This window comes from Maylandia zebra, linkage group LG3 (genome assembly GCF_041146795.1).
Source record: "Maylandia zebra isolate NMK-2024a linkage group LG3, Mzebra_GT3a, whole genome shotgun sequence".
Classification (NCBI taxonomy): Eukaryota; Metazoa; Chordata; class Actinopteri; order Cichliformes; family Cichlidae; genus Maylandia; species Maylandia zebra.
The window spans coordinates 23,673,083-23,695,826 of NC_135169.1; the positions used below are offsets into that span (position 1 = coordinate 23,673,083).

Consider the following 22,744-nt stretch of genomic DNA (forward strand, 5'->3'; position numbering starts at 1 on the left):
AGTAGTTGGAGTAGTTGTAGTACTAGTAGTAGTTGGAGTAGTTGTAGTACTGGTAGTAGTTGTTGTAGTTGTAGTACTGGTAGTAGTTGTTGTAGTTGGAGTAGTAGTAGTACTAGTAGTAGTACTAGTAGTAGTTGGAGTAGTTGTAGTACTGGTAGTAGTTGTTGTAGTTGGAGTAGTTGTAGTACTGGTAGTAGTTGGAGTAGTTGTAGTACTAGTAGTAGTTGGAGTAGTTGTAGTACTGGTAGTAGTTGTTGTAGTTGGAGTAGTTGGAGTACTAGTAGTAGTTGTAGTAGTTGGAGTAGTGGTAGTAGTTGGAGTAGTGGTTGTAGTTGGAGTAGTTGTAGTACTGGTAGTAGTTGTTGTAGTTGGAGTAGTTGTAGTACTGGTAATAGTTGGAGTAGTTGTAGTAGTTGGAGTAGTGGTAGTAGTTGGAGTAGTTGTAGTACTGGTAGTAGTTGTTGCAGGTACAGTAGTTGTAGTACTGGTAGTAGTTGTTGTAGTTGGAGTAGTTGTAGTACTGGTAGTAGTTGTTGCAGGTACAGTAGTTGGAGTACTGGTGGTAGTTGTTGCAGGTACAGTAGTTGGAGTACTGGTGGTAGTTGTTGTGGTTATTATTGGTCCTATGAACAGTCAGAATTAGAGGTTATAGCTCAGTTACACTGATCCAGTAAATTAGATTTAAATGTGGCTGAAATGGTGAAGGACTCTACTCACCATTTGCAACAGTCACAGCGACACATCGAAGCTCTGAGTGATACTTGGTCCCACTGCAGAAATAAGTGCAAGTTTCTTTTTCAAATATACCTGTTCAACACTCCTTAAGGGATTCTGATGATGATCACAAGACAAAATTCACACAGACACACTGCACTCAAAAAGAAAAGTTAACAATAAATGGAAATCTGATGGTTTGGTAAAAACTGCTCTTGAGAAGTGAATGTAATTATTTCAGTAAAAATGGTTGTGTAAAAGATCAGCGAAGCCAAAATGTTTTCAAGGTAAATGTGATAAATTTGATCAAAACACAACAAATATGACAAAAAAAAAAGACTTAAAGCCTTTTTAGAAAATAACGTGATTGAGCGATGCCAAGGCAAATCATGATAAAGTTTAATGTTTCATTATATAACCCTTCAATCACATGACAACTTCAAGTTACTTAACCAAGGACACTTTGTATTTTAATCGAGCATGTTTTCAAAACATGGAAGGTTCCTGGTTTATATGTTGCCTTCTGACAACAACTGTAATCTCAAAAGATAAAAAAATATTATAACTTTCTACAGAGTATGAAACATGAGACTGACCTGAAAACTGCCTGGACAACAAAACAGATGGGGAGGGTTTGTCCATCTTCACTTTCAGATGGTGTCCATCTCAGGATGAACTGTCCAGGTCCTGATGTACTACTGATTAAATTGTACGGCCCGCTGTAGAGCAGCTCAGAGATCCTTCAACAAACACAAAAATCCAAAATTTGTAAATTTTCTTTTCCCAAAATCTCCACGTCTGCAAAAGGAGCATGTTTCTTTTGTTTCTTTTATCTAGTCATGTTTTTTTCTCAAACCAACCAACGATGGAAATGTTTCTTGTTGGTAACTTTCAATGTTTATTATTGTTGTTTTACCTAATCTTTAAGTATTTATGTCCTTAAATCTGTATGGTTTTGGCTGTGTTTCACTTACTGTGTCGTCTAAATTGACACCTGACTGTAATCTTGTACATCAGCACTGGAGTTTTATATTACTAAAGATCTGGTCAGATATGTAACTTAATAACCTGAAACATATTTTAGATTTGCACATCACTCATTTCTATTAGATTCATGACTTGTAGGACTATATTTTATATCTACCTAGAGGCTGCCCTGAAATAAATATTTTACCGTTTCAGGCAAAGTCTTTTTTTTTTTTTTCGTTTTTACTTACGTGGAGTTAAGTGCCTCTGCATTGATGTTAATTTCCAGAGTCTGACTGACATTGTTGTAGAGCTGAGCTCCGTTGGCTGGTGTTGGAGGAAGAAACTTGGGCAGAAAGAGTCCTTCTGTGCAGGATGGCACTGCAGGATCAACTGGAAGAATACAGAGAAGTTAAGGTGATTCTCACAGGATGCAAAGATGATCCAAGGTAAATTTTGTCATAGTCATGAGTCTGATGACTTTGTGTTTTGTTTATTTATAATATTTTATGTTCTTGTTTATTCTGTTTGTGTCTTTCATTAAGATTTGCCATTTGTTTGGTTTCTGTTCTGTGCCTGCCCTGGTGCCACTTCTCTGTGTTCCCTCATACGACACTGTGTGTTCTGTTAGCCAACTTGCCTGCCTGTTAGTTTTGCTTTCCGAGATTAGTTAGTTTTCTGTTCTGTCTGCAATCTTACAATAATGCCGCATGTTTTGAGTTCACTTTGCCTCCTCGAGTTCAGCTCTCAGGTCCACTATTCCTGCTTATCTTCAACAGCCATGACAAATATCTGCTGGACAGATTAATATTTGTTGGTCCAGAGAATCAGTCTTGATTACATTGGTGGTCAAACATCTCTGTACATCAGGCCGAGCACTAAGTTCATCGTCAGCAGCTCTTTAGTGCTTTCATTGTAAGATAATGAAACGTATATAGGTACCTTTCAAAGCAAACTGAATCGGTATTTTGCTGATGGCATCGTTGGTAGTTATTGTTGTTTGTGTCCCGTTGGTTTGAGTCAGAGTGATGGTCTGTCTGGGGAAGTCCTCCATCACCAGCTGTACTACATACGAACCTTCATTACTGCTGCTGGTGGGGCTGAATGACAGAGTACAAGACGACTGCAAGAGGACGAAAATGGGCTTGAAGTTAAAATAACCAAAATGTTTTCTGTTATGCAATTCAATTCAAGGATATAAAAAAATGTAGTTGTTGTTTGTTTTGGATAAACTTTCACTTCTACAAAATTTAGATCAATTGTAATTCAATTAAAACATTCCCATCACATTATTGCATGACTGTCTGTGCCAGCTTTTAGTCTTTGCCTGTCTCATCTGACATGAGAGTAACAGTCATTGCTCACCAATGAGAGGCTGAGGACAGACGGTGGAGTGCAGGGGTTACACTCTGAGAGTGCAGAGTTTCCATATCTGCATTTAACTTCGTCTCCATCAGGGTCAAACATCAACAGGCTGAAATCTCTCTGACAGTTTGAAGGAACTCTGAGAGACAAACAAAGATTGTAGCTCTAGTTGCTGTATTCATTTTAATGTAACGAACGGGTGATAAATACTTTGTTAAATACATTTTAATATGAAAGGGATGAATGTAAAATATGAAATATATAAGAATACAAACATAGACACACATTAAGTGGGCTTACCCCACAGCTGGTAGGATGGTGGTCTGAGGTGATGTGTTGGCTTTGCCGGTGTCGGACCGGTTCCTCAGTTCCACCCGAGTCACAGCTCTCCATGATATGACGTTATTGATGTTTGATATCCAGTTACCACTATTCAACCTTGATAGAAAATTCAGTTCAGTTCAAACTCTGAAGACAACATGTTTTAGTAAATTATTAGTTATGAGTCACCAAAAAGATTATGATTAGTGAAGTTGCTGATGTTTTGGGGAATTTTTTTTGTCACACTTAAATTACTTTTCCTGTTGTTGTACACTCACCAAAGCTCGAACAGAGCGTTGCTGGAAACCCGTCGAGTCATGATTCCCTCTCTCTGACACCAGTCTCCGCTGCTCTCCTGTTTTACCACATGTAGTGTGTAGGTTCCAGTCCCACAATCACCACTGAGGCAACTCCATATGTTATCAGATGTGCAGTCGTGGAAGTTCAACTTATACCGAAGAGTCACCTTTAAATTTACAGCCACAAAGTGTTCACTTAGGTCTTGTAAGATTTTTAAAAGTAAGTATATTATTTTAAGAAAGAAAATGTACTCACTGTGACAGATCCATCTGCAAAAGTGTCCTTTGGGTAGTAGGTCATGACTGTGCCTAAAAAATGTGAAGCCTGAGTGCCGCAAACCATCAGCAGCACCAAAGATGTCTCAGAGAGCAACATGATGAATGTGTGTCTCTCTCTACAAAGGCAGAAATCACTGTCAACATGAACACCTGTACTTCCAAAGACAGCCTCACTTTCACTCTCTGTCCTTTTGTCTGATGTTTTTTCCCACATGGAAGTTGATTCAGTTTGTAAACCAGAAAATTACCTGGAATGAGGAAACGCCTATTAGAACAGAGGTTCCCAAAGTGTGGGGCCCGCCCCCTAAGGGGGGCCCAGAGCCATTACAGGGGAGGCGCGTTACGAAAAAAAAAAGAACTCTTGGACACTGTTAGCATAATGGACAGGTTTGTGACGGGACTGCTACACAAACACAAAGCAGGAGATGAAGCATCGCCAAATATGTTTCCAAACCAATTTCCTTCCAAGCCAAAGACTAGAAAATCAGACTAGAAATCAGGGATTTCTGTGCACAACAGATCACAGAGGGTTGAACCTCCATGCTTCATTAATGTATGTTGTTTACATTTGGATGCATGTGGGAATATATGCATTCTAATATGCTTTCCTTAAGAGGTGAAACGTGCCAAACCGCAATGGATATTTCCCATTCTGCAAACTGCTGCTAAATGGTTTAAGCTTGTTTGTCCTAGTGCTGGTATTTGGGTAACCTGTATGAATTCCAGGCATTGTAATATAAACAGCACATTCAAAATACTGAAATTTTCTGTTGTGTCTTGCAGGAAAGTTGGAAACATTAGGACCTTTTCAACAAAGTAATTTGCATTCATTGGTTAACTTTGCAAGATATTTCTGTTTACTCTGTGATGACCTTAAACATCTCCCAAGTAAATCATCTCTCAGGACACTGTGAAGCCAGCAACAGTCATAGAAACATTTATTTAGTATATTACATTAACTGATCTAATAAATCAGAATCTTTAGAAAATCACATTAAAGTCTTACGCTAGCATTATACTCAATGTTTGCTGTACATTTCATTTCTAAATAAAGGATTATCAGTGTGTCGTACTCACAGTTTCCTATCCGGTCCGCAGAGCTGTTCAGAGAGTTGTTATCAGATCTGGATTACAGTGAAGAGCTCAGCTGACTGTGAATCAAACAGAGAGCTGTTGTTTTTACACTTTATGGCTACGAACTAATGTGTATGCAAAATGTATAGCCAATGGAAAAATCTTCCTCCTCAAACAGGCAAAACAAGGAAATAACCCTACTTTTGCCTGGATGATCTCAGCTGGTGACAGCTGTAACCAAATGAGCCATTTGCCTGGAATTAGATAAACAGAAAGCTGATCGCCTTCTCCTTTCACTTGCTTCCAATCAAAAGCCAGTATTCCTGACTTGCATGTGATGTTGCAGAGGTGCATCAACCACGATGGCCTCACAATATTTTGTGGGTCTCTAGGTCTCTAGGAGAATCTCCTCGGGGACAGCTGCCAGGGAGTTTTTAACTACCTTTGGAGAGAGGAAATAATCAGATTAAAGAGGTGTGAAAGCAAAAAGTTAAGAGGAAAAAAAGCCTTTTTTAACTGTTTCACTCATGCTCACAGGGCCTGTTCAGTTCACTAAATCTAAATCTTAAAGCTTACAGCTCCTTCCGGGGGGGTTGGGAAAGGATGCTGCTTCGCTCTTTGGCTGTAAATCCCTGTTCTCTTTCATGGCAGAATTATCTACATATCCATATATATTACAGGTGTATTTCAGAGAAGTCCTGGTGAGTTCATGGAACCAGATTTTAGCTTGGCAAATCTTCAGGTGACTCAGAATGCAGAAGCATTTTCCTACCCACGCTGTATATGTTGGGGATGGACTGCTGCTAAACTGCACTAAACTAGGATATTGTCAGGAGGTGAAAGTGGTTTAATAATAAAGTAATAAAAATAAAAAATAAAGTAATTAATTTAAAATAATGGAAGATAGTTTTTAGAGAATTTTAGGTTCTCCAGAATTGCAGGGGAAAGCCCTATAATCTACTTTAAAAGTCTGTAGCTCTGTCCACCGTTTTGTGATATGAAAATTCATCAATACATCTTCCAGCAGTAATGTCATTGAGGCTTGAGATCCTGGTGGAAGTGACATCAACATTGTGGTCCGGTCCTCTGTTTCCGCTGGAGGCTCAAGTGAGCCCGTCCAGCAGTTTTCCTTGAGGCTTAGGAGAACTAGTTCAGCTTAATGCTTATCCACCACAAACTTCATTACAACAACCACCACTCTGCTCCAGTCTCTAGCTGAGTCTTTAGCTCTGTTGTCAGCTCTGCTACCTGCTCAGGCATCAGTTCTGTTTCCAGTTCAGTCATTAGCTCTTTCACCAGTTCAGTCAGTTGCTCAGTCACTTCCATCCTCTGCTGGAAGCTCCAGTGAGCTTATTCAGCCAGAAGGGGACCGCATCTCTCTAATAAATTCCGGACAGACTGTTAATATGCACTGCACATCCCCAGCTGTTGCATCCTGAGCCGCCTGTGTGCCCTGTGCAGCTTCAGTTAGCATCCCTTCAGCCAGAGGTCTCCGTACCTGCTGGCTCTGTGTCTGTCTCGTCAGCTGGGGGTTCAGGAGAACCGCACCAGCTGCCTGTTCCTGCTGGAGGCCCAGGAGAGCCCCTCCAGCAGCCTTCCTCGTCAGCTGGGGGTTCAAGAGAACCGCACAAGCCTCGTGCCTCGTCAGCTGGAGGGCCCGAGGAGCCCGTCCAGCCTCCTTCTGTTCCATCTGTGGCGCCACCTCCTGGTCCTGCCCTGCCTGGTCCTGCCATCAGCGGCCACCTTCCAGACTGGACTTCTTCGCCGGCATGGCCAGCCTCCTGACCTGCTTCGTTGCCACCGCTGGCTCCGCGGTCGGCCCCCTGTTCATTCATGGACTGTTCATTCATGGACTGTTGAGCCGTCGGCCCCCTGAACTTTATAATCTCCTGTGCAGCTGTCCTCCGGGTCGGCCTCCTGAGTGGTGCTTTTGAACTTTCTTCGCCTGGAGTTATGGTTGCCACCCTGAAATACTTACAGACTGTTTCCTCTGCTCCACTGCCTTTCATGGACTTTTGTTTTGGACTATTTTGTGATTTCTAGGTTTTCTTGTGGACATTTTGTTTTATTCGTCGGTTTCAAACTCCTCTCTTTGTGTTCAAACCCTTCCCATTCTGAGACAAAGCGAAAAGAGAGAGAAAAGTGAAACCCTACATATATATATATATATATGTATATGTATGTATATATATATGTATATTAAATATGTATGTATATATACATATACATATATATATATATATTAGGGGTGCAACAATATTCGTATCGATATTGAACCGTTCGATACAGTGCTTTCGGTTCGGTACGCATATGTATCGAACAATACAACATTTGTAATTTATTTTATCAACTTTCCTTCTGACGATGCTGTCTGTGTTGAGCACTCAGTGAATCTGCGTTCGACTACTCCGCCTAGGCTGCACTGTCGAGCGCAGATCCACTGAGCGCTCAACACAGACAGCATAGTCAGAAGGAAGAGCGCAGGGCAAGCTAGCGAGACAGAAGTTAAGCTCTCCTTGCAACATGGCAAATTGAACCTCCCCCACCCTCATTCAGATCTGGCGTTTGGAATTATTTTGCTTTTCATGTGACGTATGACCCTGAAGGTAAGCGAGTCATGGACTAAAGTAAAACAGTATGTTGGATGTGCCACGCAATGCTCAATTACATGGGTGGGAGCTAGTGTGTTAGCGCAGTTAGCTCGTTAACGTGTTGGCCGTCTAGCCCCATGCACGGGGCGATCGGCGGTAGCTCGTTAACGGAGATTTGCCGTGTTGTGGCGTTAACGTCATTTCAACGAGATTAACCTGAAAACACTAGTGGGAACACGACGAATATGACTGCACATTTACGCCGACATCATCCTAGTGCAAAGACAAGTGGAAGCAGACAAAAACAACAAGCACGCATGCTACAAACTTTACCCGAGTCATTTAGACAGCCGTTAGCACATGATTCTCCTTATGGGGACCTGATATGTTTAATATGCTGCTGAGAATATAGCCCAGAAGAAGCGGATAGTATAGCTTTTATTTTGGAAAGAGCCATTTCTCTGTAATAAACTCTCTTTTCCAAAGATGAGTGATTCCTCAATCAGATACAGGGCTCGCAATATCGCTAGCCCGACGTCCCGGAGCTAGCGATTTTTCCAGTCGGGCTACCAAAATCTATCTCTTCCCTGCCCGTCGGGCTATCGTAGGAAGGAAAAATATATGTCAATGGTTTTGCATTCTCTCGGAAATGTATCTGGGTAATTATGTCATTGGCATCAGTGGGCCACTGTCAATATGTGACATATTGAAATCGCGTTTGAATTTGCGCTTGTTTTTTTGCTTTTACTTTGCAATCGCGCGAACTGTGTATAGAGAGCGACAGCACTGATCTGTGAGTGATGATAATTTGCGCACCAATTCCTCTGACATCGTCTTATCAATCGTTAGCTTACTATGCAAACATGACAAGTGAAATCTCCCGCAGCTTAAACATGTGAGAGGTTGATCGAGAGAATCGCTGAGCTTATGTGAGTGCGCCGTGTAAAAGCAGCAGGATATATATTTCAGTTCTGCTGAGCCAAATAAGACAGGTCAGGGTGAAGAAGTGACAGCCAAAGAAAAGCTTACCACAAAACGGAGAAGTTATGACAAATCAGACTATAAGGCAAAAAGAAAGTGCAGCTTTATGGTTTCATGGACAAAATAATTTCTGTGGCTGCAATATGACGAGCTAAATAACCAGGGCTGCACATAAGTGGTCCGCAGGTGCGCATTCGCTGTCAAAATAAAAAACGCGCACAAGGGTTAGGGTTAAATTTAAAAACTCTACTTTTGAGTTAAAATATATATTTATAATTTTAATAAATGACAAATTAAAAAGGCATGAAAATTTTTTTGTGTCGAAAAAATATCGAACCGTGAATTTTGTGTATTGTTGCACCCCTAATATATATATATATATATATATATATATATATATATATATATATATATTGGGGAGTAACGGAATACATGTACCGCCGTTACGTATTTAAAATACAAAATATGAGTAACTGTATTCCGTTACAGTTACCGTTTAAAAAGGTGGTATTTAGAATACAGTTACTTTGTTGAAATAAATGGATTACACTGCGGTACTTTCCTGTTTCATATTGTCGCGGATCAGGACTGTTTGGGTTTTGTTTGACAGCTACGTTCTGTAGTTCCAGGCGGCACCGTTGCGGTTGCCATGGTTACAGGGTGACGCTCTCGCTCTGCGTGTTTCCTCGGTGAGAGATTAAAACTCGACTGTACACCGTGTTCGTGTTTTCCTCCGAAACAATAAGTTCCGTTGGAGCAGCCTTTCAACGCCTCTCTCTGTCTCTCGCAAGCAGAGTTGACCCAGACAACAAAGTAAAGCTAGTTTTCGGCTACGAGCCCGACACGGAACCCATATTAGTCAGAGGTCCCTTTACTATGGTTCGGAGCCGCGGACCTTCAGTAACAGTAATAAATCACAGCAATAGTACATTCACGTAGTTGTAAAATGCATGATAATTTGTTAAGTAATGCAAAGTATTCAGAATACGTTACTCTCATTGAGTAACGTAACGGAATACGTTACAGAATACATCTTAGGGGATGTATTCTGTAATCTGTAATGGAATACATTTTAAAAGTAATATATATATATATATATATATATATATATATATATGCACAAAGCTCCACGTAAGTCAAAGAAAAACACACAAGTTACATGTTACAGTAAGGTTAACTACTATGTACTACTGTTTCAGGTTAGACAAGAAATACATTCACACATCAGTGGGTTCCTGTCATGTTTCTGTCAACTTATCAAGTCAAGATTCTATCAGTTGCTTTGTGTTTAATCTGTGCATCAGTCCTGCACTGGCACACAATATAGGTTTAACAAGACACATACGAGCGTAACACGGTCAGATATATACAAATACAGCAACATATATCAAGAGACACACATTTAACCTAATGAGAAATCAAATGCTTTTTACGTTTAATAGTACTTTAATGCATCTATCATCCTCTGCTTCTCATTAGCCACAATACGGCGAGAGACAGGGTACACCTGCCTGATGCAGGGCTAACACAGAGAGACTGACAACCTTTAGCATTTACTCACACCTATGGGCAACTTAGATTCACCAGTTAACCTAACCCCACTGACTTTTTGTCTTTGTACTGTGGGAGGAAGCCGCACTAACCAGAGAGAACTCACACACGGGAGCAGAATGCCAGATGGTGGAGTCAAAGTCAGGACCTTCAGTGCTAACAACCAGCTCACCATACTGCTATTTTTTTTATATAAATGAATAGCAAAAGTACACTAGTAAAACCTAGCTCATTAACTTAGCCATACATAAATGTGCTTAAAAAACCCTTGTGTTGTCCTCGGGTCAAAAATGACCCCTAGGTGAATGGCAAACAAGTATATGGGAATCCCGAGGACAACACAAGAGTCAAATTACTCAGATCGCAGGAGAAAAGAAGAGATGTAGTGCTATTTCACAGAAAAACACTTTGTTTGTAGTTGAGGAGGCTTTGAAAATTAAGTTAATGAATCTTTTGCTTTTCTTTTTGTTGAAACATCTCTGAGCTGCTGATCGCTGGACCGTATAATACAATTCTGAGTACAACTGGACCAGGCCAGTTCACCCTGAGATGGATACCGTTTGAAAGACAGGATGGAGAAAGTCAGCCCTTCTGCTTTTTTGTCCACACACTTTCCAAGTCAGTAACTTTTACCTTACTTTTACTTTAACCTTAAAAAGTCCCAACGAGGATATGTGAAATCATTCAGAGAAAGTAGAAAGTTTCTTTATGAATGTGATATGTTTAATTGTCTTATCATACAAAACTGAGGCTGAAAAAAAAGGCTGATGCCATTTCTTCATTTTCCAGCCGTAAACTACATTCAGGAATGTTAAAGTCTTACTTTATCAGAAAACCATTCTGTCCCAATCATAGCTAGAAAATTACCCAAATATCAAACAGTAAAATGATGACCACTCATGCTTTTCTTGAATAGTTACTTGTCTCACACTTGATCAGTGAGTTATCAGAAAATAAAAAGAGCATCCAGGACGCCAATGCTTGTTTATGTTACACTGCATCGTATACATTAAATGGGAGTTGTGCTGTTGAAGCTATGATGTGATGCTTTTATGCTCCAATTTGGTTATACATGGTTAAATTTTAACTTTAGATCATGATATTTGGAGTACGTGTGAATTTACTGATAAGCCCAAACACGTTTTCAGAAATGATATCCACATGAAAATTTCATGAGGATTAAGGTTGTTCCACCCCTTTCCTCCTGACATCAGCTGGTTACAGTGCAACTATGGTGGGGAAAAAACCCAAAAACGTTTTGCTTAATTTTTTTAAATTTTAGTTTTCAAACAATTTAAAAACCTTAGTAACAACATTGTAACTATATATGTTATTACTAAATTTAGAACAGTAAAATATATTATTGCTTTAGTGAAAAATACAATCTGATTACAGTAACACGTTACTTTGGAATGTGTTGCACCCAAGGCTGCTGACTGACTGGTTTAGCTGTCCTCACAGTTTTTTTTATCTGAGCAGATTACAAGATTACGTGAAGACAAGTAAACATACTAAAACAGGAAAAATATCTTACCTGTTAGAAAGGAAAGCAGAAGTGTCTGTGAAGGTTCTCAGTCATCCAGGTCATCGTAGTCTAAGGAGCTTGCAAAGAAAAGCGTCTGGACTTCTTTAAGTTGCTTGAAGACGTTTCACCTCTCATCCGAGAAGCTTCTTCAGTTCTAAGGTCAAATGGTGGAGAGTCCCAGATATAAACCTAGTGGGAGTATCCCACCACAGAGGGACAAAAGGACCCCCTGATGATCCTCTAATCGCCTGAGCCAAGGTGTGAAACTGGGTGTGGGTCCCAATCAGCCAGAGTTTCGGATGAGCTCGTTGTGAAACCTGGCCCCACCTTATCATGCGAATTCCTGTGGTCAGATGGCCCAGGATGTGAGTGGGCGTTAAGGCGGAACTCAAAACTGGATTATAGATGGCAGACAGTTGGTGTCGTAAACCACTGCCTCTGTTCAAAGATGGTCGCTCACAGTGGACATAGATGGCTTCTTTCACTCCTCTTTCAAACCATCTGTCCTCTCTGTCCAAAATGTGAACATTGACATCCTCAAAAGAGTGTCCTTTATCCTTAAGATGCAGATGGACTCCTGAGTCTTGTCCTGTGGAGGTGGCTTTTCTATGTGGCTCTTCTATGTTGTGCCATGCGCTTGTGAAGTGGCTGTTTGGTCTCTCCAATGTAGAGGTCTCGGACTTTTGCAGCATTCCTCGCTGCAAAAGTCCTTTAAAGTTGCAGTGCAGAAAATGCTTTAATCAGGCAGATCAGTGTATGAGTCTTCTATTGGCATCAAACTAAGGGTCATCTTGAAATGTTCAACAAACAGACCCAAACTACATGTCATTTGTGTCTTTAACTGGAAAGACAATCTTAAAATAATAATAAAAATGGAATCTGAAAGAAATAATGGAATCACTGTTCTGATTCATGTCCATAGGTAAACCAAGTATCACTCAGATATTCGATGTGTCAGTGTGACTGTTTGAAATGGTGCCCCAGCCAGTGCTTCAGCTTCTAAGTATCAATGACAGGAAGTAACTGTTAACAAATATATAAAAACAGCAACATTTTTTGTCAGTTTCAATTAATTCAACTCAAACTACGGTAATTTGGGTATTTCTAAATAATTTTGATATTGTTGCAAGAGTCAATAATTAGAAATGAAAAGATATACAGTTAAAAATCATACACAGAATGCATATATCCATATCTCGCAGACATCAATATAATCCTACCATTTCACCCATGTGCCTCAAATGTAAGACAGAAATTGGTACCCTAACTCACAGCTTCTGGTCATGTTTGAAATTGCAAGAATATTGGTCTAATGTGTTATCTGAAATGGAGAAGATTTTCGGTTGTGAATTGGAGATGGACCCTCTGTCTCTCATACTGAGTCTCCCCAGCCGGCGGTTAATATCCAAGAATAATAGGAGATTGTACTGTGTTCTCACCTATGCGGCGAGGAAGAATATACTACTCCAATGAATTTATGAAAAAGCACGAACTATTAAAGGTTGTCAAAGAGTAGTGTTGGATCTAGTGCCATTGGAATATCTTACATGTATACTGCACTCAAAAACAGATCAACTCTTTAAGGTGTGGGAACCATACTTGAATTATGTGGAACCTAATGTTTCTAATATTATGTCACAAGGATTCTCTTGAGTGTTCAAACTGCAACGTACTACTGGGACCACAGGTATTGTACTGTATTGTATTCTCTCTTTATTTATTTATTTATTTATTTTTTAGATGGAACTGAGCTGGTGTTCTGTGCTTAGTTATCAGTCTGTTTGTTTTTGTTTTGTTTATTTATTTATTTATTTATTTTTATTCATTTATTTTTGGTTCTGAATTGTACACTTTATTATGTTATGTAATTATGTACTATTTGTGAAAACAGAAAAACTAATAAAAATATATATTAAAAAAAAAGAAGAAATGAAAAGATAAAAAAGCCTAAAATCATTGTCGATTATGAGATGATGAGAAGAGATAGCCTTTATTTGTCAGTTGCAGTTGCCCACAACCGAGATGACAGACCTTGCCAACCATACATGCAATACACATCATCACATTGGGGAGACAGGTCAGGCTAGGTAGCAAAAAAACCAAAAAAACAGTGAAATGTGTAACACAAAAGGATAATCCACTAATGCACAGATATCATCATACTATAACACAATAAAACAGAGACAAGCAACATGGGAGAGTATTCCAGAGTGCACAGCTGGATCTGGGACCGCTGCAATCTTTGATCACGCCTCCAGCTGATCCGCTGTCCACATCGGATGGTAAGCATGGGAGGAGGCGTTGGATTTAGAGGAGGGAGGGTGATAGTGCATATCAGTATCAGTGTACATGTGTGTGCGTGTATCCCATGTTCAGCTGAGAGAAAGTGTCACCACGCTTGGTTAAGCGAAGGTCAACAGTCTCCAGTGGACCCAAGTGGCCTTGAAGGTGGGACAAATAGTTCTCACAACAGTCCTGTTATCATGGGAAGAATTTTTGTTGTTCCAGTCAGCTTCAACTTGCCAGGCCTTCAGCTGGTGCCAGTGAGATAGCCGCATGAGTGAAGATGGTGAATGTTTTGTTTTAGTGCGAACAACTGCATTCAGTTTTTACAGTTGGTCTAATGTCCATCACTAGTCACCAATTCTCTCAATTCCCGTTCTTCTTCTCCAAGATGTTATTCATATTGCGTTCAATAGTAAACACAGTCTGAGTACTGACAGCCCTGCCCATCGTCTATCATGTCGGCCAGCCTTGTGGGATTTTGAACAGCTGTAGCCGCTTCTTGTTCTTCGATAAACCAGGTCCGAGCCAGCTCCAATCAGCCAGAACTCTGTTATAATGGTTTCAAATTGGTAGATGTCATTCATTGTCCTTCATCGAGAGTGTCGCCAGACACACAATGCAAACGACCATCGAGTATCCGGCAGCAAACATCTCTGCAGGACAATGGGCTCTCCAAAGCCCAGGAGGGTGTCAATTTTGTTACGGGACCAGTTAATCGAATCCATAATTCTTTAGGTTTTAGAGAACAAGACTGAGAGACTCTTTGAGGGTTAGAGTTAGAGTTAGACGAGACTAGACAAAAGAAATAGAAGTAGCAGCAGGGAAGATAAGGCAAGGAGAGGGTGAAAGATGCGTCCACCTCCTCCAAGAGCCAAAGCAAGAAAAAAATGTTCAAATTTTAAAATATTCAAATTGTTAAACACTTAACATTTTATTCCCTGGTCAGAGGATTCAAAATTAAACAGAAAACACAATACCTAAATTCAATAAATCTATACAAATGCCACTGATTTGTTCTCAACCTGTTAGCTAAAATCAAACTGTAGCTAAGACTAAAAAGAAGTAAAGTTCCACACTAGCAAACACCAGACTGTTCAACAAATAGCTAGCAAATAGCTAACAGAAAATCATTTCTGCCTCCAAGAAAATAGATTATCATGCTCAGGAATTATTTTCTGTTAGCCAGTTTTGGAAAGATCTGGTGTTTACCAGCTAACTTGCTAGTAGCGCATTCTGCTGTTAACAGGCCGTTATCATATTTAACATTTCATCCTCAAAATTTGCAGTGTGAAACTCATCACTAACTTAAATGGAGAACACTGACTGTTAAAAACATTATAGACTTGATACCAAATTTAAAAAGTCGCTGCTAAAGGTGCGGCACACTGTTGCTATTTTTAAATTCACTGTTCCTCCTCTAACAGGGGGATCATTAAGCATTAAGCAACATGGTTTCCTTGTAGTCCAATTACAAATAAAAACATGTTTTTGGTGGTTCAAAATAATTTCCAGATCAGCACAAATCTACACCACTAGTGTTCCTGAATATCTGACCGTTGAATTTTAACTGGGAGAATACTAACAAGGCTACACCTAACTAAAACTGAGTTTATTTTGAATCAACTTTATGGCTGATTGTGAATATTACCTGCTAATAAAAGGATTTGTGTTGCCATGGCCCTGCTTTTATAAAAGAACCACCCAGACTTTATTTTATCTTTAATTATGTATTCAGCACCTTTTTAAATGTAACCAGAGGTGATATAAATATAATTCTTAACTTTGTGACAGCATTTGTCAGCCAATCAGGTTGACTAAATCTTTGTGTGCTTTTAAAAGAAAAATCTGTTTTGTTGATCAGAAGTTCTTTAACGATTTTCTGCTTGTTTTAGTTGTCCTGGTCGTGGGATCTTTCATTTCAGCTCTGATTCTTCCCTTCCCTTTCATGTTTCAAAAAAAGCACCTCACAAAACTTTCGACACGGCGTAACTCGGCTCATAACCGTAGCACGTCGGAGCAGTGTGCTCACGTGATAGAGCGGCTGTGTGTATTTGTAGCCTCATCCAGCATTTCATCTCCGAGGAAGTGATCCCAGAGAGAAGTAAAGCAAGTGTGTGTAAGTTCATCTCTGAATGTTTGTAAAGCATTCTGGCATTAAGCTTAACAAGCGATATATGGAGCGACTGCCTCTTCTCTCCCCTCCCTCTCCTGCTGCTCTTCAATCATGAAACTGATCAGTGATCAGCTGATCGGCTTTTCTGTCGCAAGTCCGTCTCTCGTTTGTTGTTGGCCCACTTTGCACCAGTAAGACAAAACCAGCGGCTAAACAATAGCCGCACCTTTAAGCTTGATAAGCTGTCATAGAAATTATTTAATATTACTTTCAGGATCCTTTTCTACGTAGCTGACGCTGGTAACTGTGCAGGGGCGGGTCTAGCAAAGTTTTGCCAGGGGGGCCGATAGGGCATTAACAAGGAAAAGGGGGCACAAAGACATACTTTTCTTTCTTATTCTCATTTAAAATGTCGAGCTTTTAATAAATAATTATCTGAATCTTACACCCAATGTTTTAATCTGATGTCAAATGTATAGAAGTCCATTATTGTATATAGTAACTATTAAGTCTAATATACCCTAGTAAGCTATAGTACTTTTTACTTTGGGATGGTACCATCTGTGCAGTCTGCAGTTCTGTTGAAGAAAAATGTTGAATCTATTTAATTATTGTGGAAAAATAATTGATTACTGTGCATTTTTTTTCCCACATGCGTTAAAGTTGATTACCCCGATTAAGTATCACAAGGTGGAGCGTGGTTCCCTATTTTTTTTTTTTTTTTTTGCTGGGAGTTGGCAACCCTATTAGTTAGGTTGTTTAATATTTCTTTTAAGCACTCTTTAAAATACCAGAATAGGGAGGATGGTGTAGGTTTAAGTTTATTAGATTGATCAGTATTGCTGAACTATGAAATATTTTGGGTGTAGTGTATTTTTTACATACAGGTATAACAGCATAGCTTTAGTGTTGTTGTTTATTTAAACTTGAGTATGAACTTATACAAAATGCAGCAATATATAAAAAAAACATTTTATTGATTAAGAAATACACTATATCGGATTCATATTGGTATTGGCAGATATCCAAATTTATGATATCGGTATCGGACATTAAAAACTGGTATCGTGCCATCTCTAATAAACACTTGAATAAACAAACTAATTGATTTATTGATTCATTAATAATAATAATAAAGCAGGCCCAATGCAGCAGTTTATACAATATGCTAGGATTCAAGTAACATAAAAAAATAAACTGGCTAGAGAAAAAACTTGCAAACTGAGCTGTAAAACTAATCCTCTCCAAAAAGAAAAGCAGAGCATTTCTTGATGTCCAGAAAACTATGAACACAACAGGCACAAATGTCTCGATGAATTTGGTGGTTTGTTCAGGTTTTAATTGATGTTTAACAGAACAGCAGCAAACATATAATGCTGGAACCTTTTCTTTTTAAGAAACTGAAGCCAAAGATCTAAATGAGCAAAAAAAAAAAAGTTTAATAAACTATCAACACCTGTCAGGTACCTCCTGATGACCTGTTAACTAAAGTAATAGGGACAATTTTTCAATAATATTTTCACATAAAAGATAGAATAATAGAAAACAGAAAATTAAAACTGTGCTCTTCACCAGCCTGTACAAACAAAAACAAAACATTAACTGAAAGGCTGCGAGACAATTTATGAATGAAGACATATCATTTACAACAAAAGGTACCACACGGTGATTAGTTTAGTTTCTGAACTAGTAGGATCAAAAACATTGGCTTGTTCTCCACAGTGATGTGTTAAAATAATCAGTAGATCAGGTCCATCAGTCAGAAACGGAGCCTTGAGACATCTGAGATGACGTTGTTGAAGCTCTTTGTCGACGTTTCTCATAATATTTCTACAAAAAAACAGAAAAGTGAGAAACCAAACATCGTTAGGCCAAGAGTGTGATTTTGTGTACTGAATGGTGTGTGCGCATGCGTACCTGCAGGTTGTTGTAGTGTTTCTGGCTGCAGCAGTGGAGTTCCTTGGCGGTCTTCTCATTCAGGTAGAAAACAGAGCAGATGTTACAGAAAAATCCTGATTTTGGGATCACAAACTCCTGACCTGCAGGGGAGTAGAAACAGGAAAATTAGACAAGTGTTAACACAGCATTTGAATCGCGTGCGTGTGTGTTTATGTGTGTGTCTCACCGAGGGGGCTATTGGGGTTGAACTGAGGCAGTCTGAAGTCTGCTACAACACACGGAGACTGAGAGCGAGATCGCTTTGCCTCAGGTCCAACAAGCTCCCTCCTGCGTTTACCCACAACTGAAAATGGAAAGAGCAACACCTTAATCATCAACAAATCTGCTGCAGGAGCCACCGGGTTTATAAAATATTAAATTATAACTTAAGTAATTAAACAAATGATTTTTGATTTATTTGAAAAGGTGAAATGTTTGTCAGCCACTTTATTAGGTACACTTGTTTGACTGCTCATTAATGTAAATCTCTAATCGGCCAATCACATAGCAGCAACTCAGTGATGTAGGTATGTAGACATGGTCAGATGACCTGCTGAAATTCAAACTGAGCATCAGAATGAAGAAGAACACTGGGTTCAACTTCTCTAAGTTAAGAACGCAAAACTGAGGGCACAATTCACACAAGTTCAGCAACGCTGTAAAAGAAAAAAAAAAGTCTCAATTTCTGCTGTGACATTAGGATGGCAGGGTCAGAAAGCTTGGATCCATCCTCCCTTGTATTATTCTTGGCACACACTGGGGCCCTTAGCACCAACCACATATGTAAAACATATTACTACCACCACAAGGTAGTGGAAATGCATCTCAAGGCTGTTGGTAATCACTGAAGAAGGAAAAAAACTACCAGGCATCACGCAGGCTGAATGTATGTAGCACAGTGAGGAACACAAACATGAGATCAGAGCCATAAAATATCACAATTTTTCTTTTTATATTCAGTTTACTGTGTTTTCGCTGTCAGAGTGATGTATTTTGTTGATTTAAAGCAGCTCTTTGTACCTTTAATGCCAACCGTGCTCCATCCATCCTTCTCCTCTCCCTGCTCTGTCTCCTTATCAGGACACGTAGACTCTGGCTGCTGTCCAGCAGGGGCAGGTGCAGCATCAGGCTGGGTCTCTGCTTCCTCTTCGGTCCTCTGGCTCTCCGCCTGGCCGTCACCTGGCGGCGCAGATGAGTCTCGGTCCTGTGATAAAGTGGAATTAACAGAAGCTGGAAGCAGTGGTTCTGTTGTTTCCTCCTCTTCCGTCTCTTTTGTGCTCTCTGGTTTCCCTCTAGCAGATTTTCTCACTGTGGGAGGAAACAACAGATTAATTAAGCTTCATGTCTCAGAGCTCTGACACGACTTTATCCCAGATGCCAGCCACTGGAGAATATATGTACGGATGTTACATATTTAAAATACAAAATATGAGTAACTGTATTCCATTATAGTTACCGCTTAAATAGTAGGGGTGCAACGATATTCGTATCGATATTGAACCGTTCGATACAGTGCTTTCGGTTCGGTACGCATATGTATCGAACAATACAACATTCGTAATTTATTTTATCAATTTTCCTTCTGACGATGCTGTCTGTGTTGAGCGCTCAGTGAATCTGTGTTCGACTACTCCGCCTAGGCTGCACTGTCGAGCGCAGATCCACTGAGCGCTCAACACAGACAGCATGGAGAAGGAGGAGCACAGGGCAAGCTAGCAAGACAGAAGTTAAGCTCTCCTTGTAACATGGACCTCCCCCACCCTCATTCAGATCTGGCGTTTGGAATTATTTTGGTTTTCATGTGACGTATGACCCTGAAGGTAAGCGAGTCATGGACTAAAGTAAAACAGTATGTTGGATGTGCCATGCAATGCTCAATTACATTGGTGTGAACTAGTGTGCTAGCGCAGTTAGCTCGTTAACGTGTTTGCCGTCTAGCCCCATGCACGGAGCGATCGGCGGTAGCTCGTTAACGGAGATTTGCCGTGTTGTGGCGTTAAGGTCATTTCAACGAGATTAACCTGAAAGCACTAGTGGGAACACAACGAATATGACTGCACATTTACGCCGACATCATCCTAGTGCAAAGACAAAAACAACAAGCATGCTACTAACTTTAGCCGAGTCATTTAGACAGCTGTTAGCACATGATTCTCCTTATGCTGCTGAGAATATAGCCCAGAAGAAGCGGATAGTATAGCTTTTATTTTGGAAAGAGCCATTTCTCTGTAATAAACTCTCTTTTCCAAAGATGAGTGATTCCTCAATCAGATACAGGGCTTGCAATATCGCTAGCCCGACGTCCCGGAGCTAGCGATTTTTTCAGTCGGGCTACCAAAATCTATCTCTTCCCTGCCCGTCGGGCTATTGTAGGAAAAATATATGTCAATGCTTTTGCATTCTTTCAGAAATGTATCTGGGTAATTATGTCATTGGGTGAGCCACTGTCAATATGTGACATATTGAAGTCGCGTTTGAATTTGCGCTTGTTTTTTTGCTTTCACTTTGCAATCGTGCGAACTGTGTATAGAGAGCAACAGCACTGATCTGTGAGTGATGATAATTTGTGCACCAATTCCTCTGACATCGTCTTATTAATCGTTAGCTTACTATGCAAACATGACAAGTGAAATCTCCGGCAGCAAGCTTAAACATGTGAGAGGTTGATCGCGCAGAGAATCGCTGAGCTTATGTGAGTCCGTGTGTAAAAGCAGCAGGATATATATTTCAGTTCTGCTGAGCCAAATAAGACAGTTCAGGGTGAAGAAGTGACAGCCAAAGAAAAGCTTACCACAAAACGGAGAAGTTATGACAAATCAGACTATAAGGCAAAAAGAAAGTGCAGCTTTATGGTTTCATGGACAAAAGAATTTCTGTGGCTGCAATATGACGAGCTAAATAACCAGGGCTGCACATAAGTGGTCCGCAGGTGCGCATTCGCTGTCAAAATAAAAAACACGCACAAGGGTTAGGGTTAAATTTAAAAACTGTACTTTTGAGTTAAAATATATATTTATAATTTTAATAAATGACAAATTAAAAATGCATGAACATTTTTTTGTATCGAAAAAATATCGAACCGTGACACCAAAGTATCGAACCGAACCGAACCGTGAATTTTGTGTATCGTTGCACCCCTATTAAATAGGTGATAATTTATTGAAATAAATGGATTAAACTGCCGTATTTTTCTGTTTCATATGTTAGGCCCTCTCTACTTTTGGTACATTGCTGGAAACCCAAACAAAACACACAATAAGAGGGTCTAATGTAAGCATCCTGTGTATGTGCGTCAGTTACACGACCCGGAGACAGCACAACGGAACCAGCAGTGCATGGGCAGGAATGCATTTCTTACTTGGAAATTCCTACACCACTTCATAAAGAAGAAAGGGAATTTGAAAGTGCAATGCAAACTCTCTTTGCCAGCAACCAAGGTGCTCTCAGCATCCAAAGACTGCAACCTAAAGAAAGGTCTGGAAGTTCTTTTTTAAAAACTAACGTTAGCCTGCTGCAACTACCTTGCTTTAGTTGTGGTAGCTTCCTGGGTTATGCACCACTTCAGTATCTACGTGACTTATTACTATTACTGAAGACTACTCGCCACTGAGCAAACATCTTATCTTACAGGGAGTGCAGAATTATTAGGCAAATGAGTATTTTGTCCACATCATCCTCTTCATGCATGTTGTCTTACTCCAAGCTGTATAGGCTCGAAAGCCTACTACCAATTAAGCATATTAGGTAATGTGCATCGCTGTAATCAGAAGGGGTGTGGTCTAATGACATCAACACCCTATATCAGGTGTGCATAATTATTAGGCAACGTCCTTTCCTTTGGCAAAATGGGTCAAAAGAAGGACTTGACAGGCTCAGAAAAGTCAAAAATAGTGAGATCTCTTGCAGAGTGATGCAGCAGTCTCAAAATTGCAAAGCTTCTGAAGCGTGATCATCGAACAATCAAGCGTTTCATTCAAAATAGTCAACAGGGTCGCAAGAAGCGTGTGGAAAAACCAAGGCGCAAAATAACTGCCCATGAACTGAGAAAAGTCAAGCGTGCAGCTGCCAAGATGCCACTTGCCACCAGTTTGGACATATTTCAGAGCTGCAACATCACTGGAGTGCCCAAAAGCACAAGGTGTGCAATACTCAGAGACATGGCCAAGGTAAGAAAGGCTGAAAGACGACCACCACTGAACAAGACACACAAGCTGAAACGTCAAGACTGGGCCAAGAAATATCTCAAGACTGGTTTTTCTAAGGTTTTATGGACTGATGAAATGAGAGTGAGTCTTGATGGGCCAGATGGATGGGCCCGTGGCTGGATTGGTAAAGGGCAGAGAGCTCCAGTCCGACTCAGACGCCAGCAAGGTGGAGGTGGAGTACTGGTTTGGGCTGGTATCATCAAAGATGAGCTTGTGGGGCCTTTTCGGGTTGAGGATGGAGTCAAGCTCAACTCCCAGTCCTACTGCCAGTTTCTGGAAGACACCTTCTTCAAGCAGTGGTACAGGAAGAAGTCTGCATCCTTCAAGAAAAACATGATTTTCATGCAGGACAATGCTCCATCACACGCGTCCAAGTACTCCACAGCGTGGCTGGCAAGAAAGGGTATAAAAGAAGAAAAACTAATGACATGGCCACCTTGTTCACCTGATCTGAACCCCATTGAGAACCTGTGGTCCATCATCAAATGTGAGATTTACAAGGAGGGAAAACAGTACACCTCTCTGAACAGTGTCTG

At 40.2% G+C, this 22,744-nt stretch overlaps 2 protein-coding genes across 2 annotated transcripts in view; both read right to left on the minus strand.

Moving 5' to 3' along the window:
• Positions 1 to 277: 277 nt before the first annotated feature.
• On the minus strand, positions 278 to 4,004 carry LOC143416691 (uncharacterized). The gene is made up of 9 exons (XM_076882165.1): positions 3,922 to 4,004; positions 3,645 to 3,832; positions 3,346 to 3,483; positions 3,046 to 3,184; positions 2,623 to 2,803; positions 1,932 to 2,073; positions 1,311 to 1,454; positions 714 to 770; positions 278 to 623 (listed from the first exon to the last, which is right to left on the minus strand). The coding sequence occupies exons 1-9, from the start codon at positions 3,964 to 3,966 to the stop codon at positions 278 to 280; spliced, it is 1,380 nt and encodes a 459-aa protein (XP_076738280.1). The 5' UTR covers positions 3,967 to 4,004.
• A 12,959-nt stretch (positions 4,005 to 16,963) lies between these two features.
• The window catches only part of LOC101476207 (uncharacterized), a 36,476-nt gene continuing 30,695 nt past the window's right edge, over positions 16,964 to 22,744 (minus strand). The window contains exons 31-34 of the mRNA XM_076881136.1: positions 19,024 to 19,311; positions 18,191 to 18,307; positions 17,983 to 18,104; positions 16,964 to 17,895 (exon numbers count right to left, since the gene is read on the minus strand). Of these exons, the coding sequence (XP_076737251.1) occupies positions 17,821 to 17,895; positions 17,983 to 18,104; positions 18,191 to 18,307; positions 19,024 to 19,311 (602 nt within the window). The 3' untranslated portion in view covers positions 16,964 to 17,820. The remainder of the gene's footprint in view (positions 17,896 to 17,982; positions 18,105 to 18,190; positions 18,308 to 19,023; positions 19,312 to 22,744) is intronic.

Excerpts from the sequence above, each read along its gene's own strand:
- LOC143416691 (XM_076882165.1), bottom strand. The coding sequence starts at position 3,966 with ATGACCTACTACCCAAAGGACACTTTTGCAGATGGATCTGTCACA. Across the intron at positions 3,484-3,644 it reads AACGCTCTGTTCGAGCTTTG|GTTGAATAGTGGTAACTGGA; the intron begins GTGAGTGTACAA and ends TTTTCTATCAAG. Across the intron at positions 3,185-3,345 it reads ACCATCCTACCAGCTGTGGG|AGTTCCTTCAAACTGTCAGA; the intron begins GTAAGCCCACTT and ends TTTGTCTCTCAG.